The 9020-nt window shown below is 52.8% G+C and overlaps 1 protein-coding gene across 1 annotated transcript; it reads right to left on the reverse strand.

The window, feature by feature from the left end:
• Window positions 1-994: 994 nt before the first annotated feature.
• On the reverse strand, window positions 995-6245 carry CHST7 (carbohydrate sulfotransferase 7). Its single transcript, XM_072354135.1, has one exon. It carries the CDS (start codon window positions 6115-6117, stop codon window positions 4714-4716), a length of 1404 nt encoding a protein of 467 aa, XP_072210236.1. The 5' UTR covers window positions 6118-6245; the 3' UTR covers window positions 995-4713.
• Window positions 6246-9020: the final 2775 nt, after the last annotated feature.

Raw genomic sequence — 9020 nt, forward strand, 5'->3', positions numbered from 1 at the left:
TTAAGCATTGTTTACGTGTTCTGAAGGTGTTCTGAACCATCTGATTAATGACTATCTGATACGGTGGCTTTAAGGCAGCACTTGGAGGAGTCACATGGAGCATGGAAGTTGCTCAACGCAGAAGGATGAATGAAGCCCAGAGGGCTCTGTCAGAACTAAGAATGGTACAACTGAAACCTGAACAGGAAAACTAATAAGCTTGAAAGCTGATTAACGTGGAATTTTTTTTGTGGTTGTTGTTGCTGTTGTGTAATAAACAATCATATAATTATGTGCTTCTGGTAAGGCAAAGTAACAAAGATTCCAGAAGGAAGTGGTGACAGGCTGTTTTCTGCACCCACAGGGAGAAACAGAAAGCCTTACGGCAATAAACGATGCTAAGTGATGGCAGAGAGCACCTTTACCAGCTGGCATCCCGACTGCTGGGGGCAGTTCGTGTCTTCTGAGAAAACAGGGCAAAAATTACTGAGTTTAATGATGTGGGTTTTGCTCTCTCCCTCATCTATGGTACAGCTCTTGTACACTGTACTCAAATCCTGGCAAGGACAAAAGGATCAGAATTCTTAAATGATGTGAACTTGTTACGGAGTATTCCAGAACAAACTGCTCCATTTGGAAGCCTGCTTCAGAACCACACAGTTCTTCCAGCTTCCAAGCTAAAGTGATTCACTGCTCACGTACAAATTCCTGTCCTCGTGCCAAAGTTGCCCATGGCACGACTACATCTCCCCCTCACTCATATTCATTCTGCTGCGCGCTGCTGTCCTCCTTCCACCTTTCCCTTTCAGACTAAATGGAGTGAACAGCTCTGGCTTCTCCAAGGCTTCTACCACACTTGATATTTCTCTGTATCTACTAAAAGTCTGAATTAATTCACCCTGACAGTGGGTAACTCAGACACAGAGCATGGTACGGCCATCACACATGTGCCTTTTTTGTGGGAACACAGAGGTTTGAGAGGGTTCACTGAAGGTAAGATCAATGCAGATGTTTTCTGGTGTAAAATAAAGACACATAAACGTACAAAAACCACTTTTACTAGCACATGCTAACAGGTTTTTTGCAAACATTTGGCCAACTGAGAGCAGCAACAGTAAAAACTCAATGCGCGTATCCCTTACATGGAAGTCGTTCCCCCTGCCCAAACTGGAGTTCTCATCCCAAAGCACTACAGTGACAAAACAACCTCGCATAGCCATCTCTGACTGCAGTAACACCACCACATCCCAACCCTGGTTTCAAAGAAGATGCACTGAATTAAGTTCCCCAAAGAGAATTAAACCTTGAGCCCAGCAAGAAAAGATTCAGCCTAAACACAGTTAAGGTTTGTCAAAGTTAGATGGTTAGAAATAGGGAGGAAAACTTGAGGGCACCAGGGAAAGCCCTGATTCCTGTTCATTAACACCGAGAAACGGTGTGCAGGTCATCAGCAGGGCACAACAGCTTGGCAATGGAAGCCAGACTTGCCTGGAGCCAAATACCAAGACAGCATGACTGCAGGCAGCACGTCAGGTCCCACGCTTGCAGAAAACTACCACTTCAGTGCCTTTGGGTCTACAGAGCTCTGTTCTTCACCAAAATGTTCTTTAATTGCATGTCTGTAATAAACCCAGGAGTTCTGTGCTGGTTTTCATAATCTGGCTTACAGGAAGCTGTGGTAGTGATGCCTGACAAGAATTTCATGCAGAAGCTCAGAAGTTTACTCCATACTCAGTGAGCGGGGACAGCACTGAGCCGACCGATGCAACACCACAGCTGTTCTGTAAGTGACTTTGCTATCATTCTCCACCACCATTCATTCCAGCATTCCTCAGTGGATAATGCAACAAGGGAGAGCTTTGTGCCGGCAAACAGAAACCAAAGAAATGAACACCTCTGCGCAACGAAAACATTTCCATTGTATCTAAAGTATGTGAGTACATAGCGTGGGGATCTGCAAGTGATGTGTCAGCACGTGTCAGTAACGCAAGGGGCTGTGTGTTTCTACACTGCACTTTCACTGCTTCTCACACGGGTGTCACTGCAGTTGTCAGCCAGCAGTCTGAGTACAGATATAAGGTGATAACGGAGCAATTAGCAATTCCAGCACGGAAATACCGCACTTAAAGCACTGCACTTTACATACGATTAGAGGACTATCAAGTTTCTACCTCCCTTAAGGCAAACGCACCCTGATCAAAAGTTAAGCAAAACCAGCTGACAGAAATATCAGTGTAAGCTTTTGTCGGTTTTGTTCCCAGTTCCAACTACGACTTAATAGATTAAGCCTGTTAAGTCATTACATGTAACATGACACAAACATAGACTGTTCCCAAATCTCAGCCTAAACCCACTAAAGCTCTGTGGCCCAGCACTGACTGATTCCCAGCCTGCCGAGTTCAGCTCAGCTGCAGCATGCTTACCAGTCAGCACCCACCTCAATCCCACACATTTCTTCTGTCCTTTCAGGCACAGACCGATGCTGTTGTTTGACATGACAGTGTTTTTTCCTACAAGGTGCAGGCTACCAGGCCAGCAAGGATGTGCTGTAAGCATCCACAGCAATGCTTTAGGAGCAAAGCAGGTGATGAGCCTCAGCTTTTCTCCTGGGATAGAAGCACTTCAGCAGGCCCTGCCCGGGCCGACGTGTCGCAGTCACATCTGCCATTGAGCAATTGCTGTCTATCCCCTGGTGCTCGTGCACATCCTGCACTCTCACTGCTACTTCTTCATTTTGCAGTTTTGTTTGTTCCCCGCCGATGGTTTTACGGGGCCTTCTAATAAACTCTCACGCCCCGAATACAAAACAGAAATTGCACTTGCTGTATTTTCATACACTTGGCAGAACAGAGCCCTTCTCACAGTACGAACACACACACACACACAAAGATGAGAACTAGATCGGGTCTTAAGAGAACAGCTTGGGGTGAGAAAGGAACTGAATGAGCCACTGACAAAGGGAAATCACATCAGGAAACAGCTTCTGTGGAGAAAACAATAAATCCTGATGCAGAAAACGCACCTGTCAAGTGTGGGAACTGCTTCAGAAAACACAGAATAGTTGGCAATTAGTGGATTTTTTTCAGCAATAAGCATGAATTTAGGCCGGCAGACATCACTTCTCATAACGAATCAGTAAAAGCAAACCTAAGGGCGTGTTTCCCACAGCTCCTTGTGTTGCACCATTGCATCCTGGACTGGCACAGTGAGGTTCTCTGCCAAGGTAGTGCTTAACAGCTGCACCATACAGTTCCTAGACTGCAACCTGCTGACCACAGAGCAGCACAAAAAGCATGCTCCCCACTGCATTTGTTCCCAGTGACGGTGTCAATGCTAATGGCACTGCTCTTGGCTGGGAAGGCCACAGAAGGAAACGAGCTACAATAAATTAAGGTTGGCCTTAACACACTGGCATGTTTTACAGCGCAACACCCAAAGCATGAAAAACTACAGCACAGTACAAATGTTTCTCGTACAGTAATGCAACTCCTTTGAGCTGCCTGCATTTCCAGCACTTTATATAAACACGGCTTTGTTCTGAGCCTGGATTATCCTCCATCTGAAGCTCATGTTCTCACTTTGTGCTTGAGGATTGCATGTCATCTCCACAGCCTTATGTACTCCCAAGGTGCCTCTTAGCTGCTGTCAGATGGGAACGGACCCAAGAGCAGATCCTAAAAAGTTAGTGAGTGCCCACAAATCACTGTTCAACCTCCTGTCCCCAAGGAAGCAACAGTAAAAGGATACTTGCATATACACACACACATGCACACCCTCCTCATACAAGCCCCAGGACATCTACAGGAAAACACCTGAAAATCCAAAATGAAACTTAAGGATGTGTCGCAGTTTGGTTGGTTGGGTTGTTTTCCCTTCAATATAGATTTTTACTTGGGGACTTCTTTTGCCAATATGGATTTGCCCGGCCTTGCGTGGCAGCCTTTGCTCTGTCCACATGCAGGAGCTACAGCTGAGAGGATGTTGTCACTGGGAGGGGATGTGACACGGGAGCCCCATGCAGCTCATTGTCTCAGCCAGGAAGCAGGGCCAGAAAGGCATTCCCTCAGCTGGTTCAGAAAACAAAATGGAAATGTCAAGCATTCGCCTTCCAGATAACGTCACTCCTGTAGGAATCTGCAAAAAAACCCACATTTGCCACCAGTATCACATGTATCAGAACACTTTGCTTTTAAAAAGGATGACAGTCTACTTCAGAAAAGTGCAGACTTTCTGGAACTGATGTCCTCAAGACACAGAAGCAGACAAATGCTCACGTTGCTCTTCCCAGAGCTCTGAGGGCAGGGCTGCAGGTAGGGGCTGTCCCACAGCTGCAGGGCAACCAGGCCACGGGCACAGCGTGGGCTACCAGATCCCACAGGGAGTTCCCACAGCGGCCTTCTTCACGTGTTGTAAGAGTGATACAACAGAACCACATGTGTTTTATGCTCCGGAAAGGGTGATGCCCGGAGTCTTGGTTTTTATCAATCCGATACAAGTTTTAAGAACTTACAACTGTTGGTACATCAGTTTCACGTCCAGTAGGCCTTGGAGCTCGATGCCGTCCCACAAGGACCTCTCCTACCAGACACCTCAGAACTCCTAGAGGCTCGTCCCTGCTGTCCCCTCAAGGCTTGGCGGCCGTCCCCCTTCGGAGCAAGTGCTCGGATCTCACCGCCCGACGGCCACGCAGCACGCGGTCTCCTCGCCGTCTTCCGGACGGTCCCCATCCATCCCCTACCGCCGCTCCCCGGCACTGAGCGGGTAGGCGAGCAGGCTCATGGCCTCGCCGCACGCCGCCTCCACCTGCCGCACCTGCTGGCGGCTCAGGCGCTCCCTCCATGCGTGCACGGCCTCCCGCGCATCGCGGGCGGAGATGAGGAACGGTCGCTCGGAGGAGTAGGCGGCGCCGCGGGTCATGTTGACCACGAAGGCCTCCATGGCGGGCGGCACGGGCAGGCCGGCGAAGCGCAGCAGGCGGCGCAGCTGCGCCCGGGGCTCCCGCACCAGGTCCTCGTAGCGCAGCTGCGTGTAGCGGCGGCGCAGCGCGGCGGGGTTGCGGCGGGCCAGCAGCAGGTCGCGGAGCCACGCCTGGCAGATCACCTCCAGCGCTCCGCCGAGGAAGAACTCGGCGCGGTGCTGCGCGGGGGCCCGCCCGGCGCCCAGCAGCCCCAGGCCGGGCGGCAGCGGGGGCTGCTGCGGGCGGGGCGGCCCGCGGGGCTCGGCGGCGCGGTGCCGGCTGCGCAGCACCTGGATGCTCTCGCGGAGCAGCGCCTGCTTGGCCTTCAGGCGCGAGTTGTGGACGGCGCGGGGGTCGCGGAAGAGCTGCACCACGCGCAGGTTGAGGCCGGGCTCTCGCAGCAGCGGCAGCAGCGCGCCCAGATCCAGCAGCCGCACGTCCTTGATGACCACCACCGGGTACTTGCGGCACTCGGCCTCCAGCTCGCGCAGCGCCCGCGGCGGGCAGCGCTGCTCGCAGGCGGCGCCGTCCACCAGGCCGATCTCGCGGCGGGGCCGCGGCGCGGCGGGGCAGAGCGGCGCCGAGCAGATCACCTTGTTGGTCCGCCAGCCGAAGATGCCGGCCGTGGTCAGGTTGGCGGCGGGCGGCGCGGCGCCCAGCGGGTCGCGGGGGGCGGCCGGGGCGGCGTAGAGGCGCAGCACGGAGAAGTCGCAGCGGAAGAGGGCGCGCAGCATGTCGCGCAGGGCGCCCTGCAGGCTGAGCGCGTCGCCGGGGTACAGCGCCTGCCACAGGTGCCACATGGGCTCGTAGAGGTAGAAGACGTCGGGGTGCTGGTTGAACAGCTCCCCCAGGAAGGACGAGCCCGTGCGCCAGGTGGCGTGCAGGTAGATGTGCCGCTTGCCCGCCCTGCTGCCGTTCCCCGCCGTCGCCGCCGCCTCCTCCTCGTCGTCGTCGTCGTCGTCGCCGAGCGGCGGCGGGCGCTGCTCCCAGCCCCACTCGCTCAGCGCCTCCTCCAGGCTGGGGCAGCGCCGCAGCAGCGGCTCCTCGTCCGCTCGCGCCCGCCGGGCTCCGTAGTCCAGCACGTAGGGCACCAGCAGCAGCAGCAGCAGCGTGTAGAGCGCCAGCAGCAGCGCCAAGCGGCGGTGCTCCCCCCGCCAGCACCACCGCCGACGGCCCTTCATGGCGGGGGGGGGGAGCGGCCCGAGAGCGAGCGGCCGCCGCCGCACCGGCTCTCGGGGAAGGAGGCGAATACTCGGCGGCGGGGGTGTGGGCTCGGGGCGGCCCTCCCGCCGGGAGCACGCCCACGGGCACGCCGGTCACGGCCGCCGCCTCACGGCGCCGCGCGGAACCGCCGCACCTGCCCCGCGCCGACCCGCCTGAGGCGCTGCCCCGACCTCGGGGCTCTGCCGAGCCGCCGGGTGCCTCTTCGCTGCCTCCTCGCTGCCTCCGCGCCACCACAACGTCCGCCCGGCGGGAGGAGCGCTGCGCCTCTCCCCTCAGCACAGGGGGAGTGTCGGCCGGAGCTTTGGGGGCGGGCTGGGTCCTGCGGGCTCCGTTCGCTGTCCAGAGAGAGAACGCGCCTCAGCGATGGCAAGAGTGCGAATGCCTATTGAGAGGAGGGACTGAGTAAGCGGCAGCTATTCCAGTCTGCTGTGGGCTTCAGAAGTCTCAGCCGCGCTTTTGCTTCGGTGCTCGGGGCGGCTGGGTGCAGCCTGAAGTGGGCACTGCCGCGGGACGTCCGGCCCTCCTGGTGTCCCCCTCCTCTGGTTAACTACCTGGGGACACAGTACTGCCTCCTCATGCTTAGGGTGTCGCGTCTTTTAGGCTTCTAAGAGCAGATTAAATACATCTCTTCATCCGAGATGGGAGGTTGACTTCGTGTATGCAGCTAGCGGTTGGAGCAGGTGATCTCCAGAGATGATCTGCTTTCCAACCCCTGCAGTTCTGTGATTGGAGTGCTTACATTCCAGCGCTCGGCATCAAAATGCACAACACGCCTGCAAGTGCTCACAGGTGGATCCCAATCCCGTGTTCCTGGTTAAGGTGAGCATCTGGCAGGAAGGTGACACCCCCATTCTGCCATCTGTGTGGCAGTGGATGGTATTCCAGGAAGAGAACAATATTTAAGCACGGCACACAGTGAAATTCAGCTGCAGTAACACAACTCTCACATACATATGTGATGTTTTCACCTCCAGAGCAGTCTGTGCGCTGTGTTTTCACCTGTGGTGAGACACACAACATAGCGTTAATCACCAGCGTCAAACAGCTGTGTGGAAATGACACATTAGCACATGTTCTAAGAATGCTTTCTGTCCAGTGAAAATGTATAGAAACAGAGCTTACAACTGCTGTGCATTCGTCTGCATGGATTTGCAGGTATGATATATATACTATAGAACCATAGAATGGCCTGGGTTGAAAAGGACCACAATGATCATGTAGTTTCAACCCTCTGCTACGTGCAGGGTCACCAACCACCAGACCAGGCTGCCCAGAGCCACATCCGGTCTGGCCTTGAATGCTTTCAGGGATGGGGCATCCACAACCTCCTTGGGCAACCTGTTTCAGTGTGTCACCACCCTCTGTGTGAAACTTCCTCCTAATCTCTAACCTAAACCTGCCCTGTCTCAGTTTAAAACCATTCCCCCTTGTCCTATCACTATCCACCCTCATAAACAGCCGTTCCCCCTCCTGTTTAAGTGCTTCCTTCAAGTACTGGAAGGCCACAATGAGGTCTCTCCGGAGCCTTCTCTTCTCCAAGCTAAACAAACCCATTTCCCTCAACCTTTCTTCATAGGAGGGATGCTCCAGCCCTCTGTTCACCTTAGTGGCCATCCTTACTTCAGATATATTGGGTAACATGAGAGGGATACAAAGTGCTGCTGAAGAAAAAGCGTGAGCTAGTGAGATTGTCCCTTCGTAAGGCATGTAGGAGTAAGACGGCCTGCCAGATCAATGGGAGACCATAGAAATAAAAATACGCATGCATTGCTCTGAACTTTACCAGACAATGAAGCTACAAACTTCTGTGGCAACTGTTCTGGAAAACAGAAGGCACAGATCACTTTACCACAGGCTGTTTTCACTAATATAAACACACAGAAAGTTCTTGGAAGACTATCAAACCGAAACAAAGAATCCCAATGAATGCTTTGTCCTGTGCTTTCATGGTGAGGTTCTCGTGTTGGAAGGGACCTTAAAGCATCATCGAGTCCAACTCCTTTCTCCACACAGGGCCACCCAAAAATCAGACCGTCTGCCTGAGAGCACTGTCCAGGTGGTTTTTGTGCTCCAGCTTGGCACAGTGACCACAGAAAGCCTGTTCCAGTACCTGACCACTCTCTGGTGAAGAACCTTAGGATTCTAAAAGAGCTGGAGAACCGCAGAGAGCTGGGAGGAGATCAGTCCTGACTTGGCTTGGCTTTCAGTTTGATTTGGGTTTGTTCTGTCTTCAACGCTAATAGTAGCGATAAGGGAGATGATCTTCCCCCCATTAACCTTTTTTTTTTTTTTCCCTATGATTCATAAAGACACTATTTAAATAGATGATCTTCATTTTCTTCCAAGAGTATGATAACTCAGTGTGTGAGAAAGGCAGACATCATTCTTTGTTCATACATGAAGCAGCCTGGCTGGCATCTGACTTCTGCCATTTCTTGGTGAAAATTCTTTGTTTCATGCTATTTTTTAAAGAAAAAGAGGGACAAAATCGACACGTTCTGCATAGTTTAGTGTAGCAGTATTTCCATTCTGGTTTCCAAGTTTGTCACTGAAAGCACTGGCTGTTTTTAACCTGATATAGCATTGGCTTCCTGTGTATTATCACTCTAACTTGATTTTTGCTCTTCCGTCTCCCACAGCTCTTCAGCTGACAAGAAAGCCTGTAAATGTTGGAACGCAGTGCTTCAGCCCCAGAATCATTTTTATCATCTCAGCAGAGGTTTTAAAATAGAACTAGTTTCCTCTGTATCTGTTCATTTTTTGGATGGTGCATGCTCTTGTCATTTTCAAAGAGCACTTTGTGATCAAAAATAGCTTGATTATCTGATAAAATTAAACGTGCTTTGCAAGAGGAGCATTG

Source organism: Excalfactoria chinensis, chromosome 1, assembly GCF_039878825.1.
Source record: "Excalfactoria chinensis isolate bCotChi1 chromosome 1, bCotChi1.hap2, whole genome shotgun sequence".
Classification (NCBI taxonomy): domain Eukaryota; kingdom Metazoa; phylum Chordata; class Aves; order Galliformes; family Phasianidae; genus Excalfactoria; species Excalfactoria chinensis.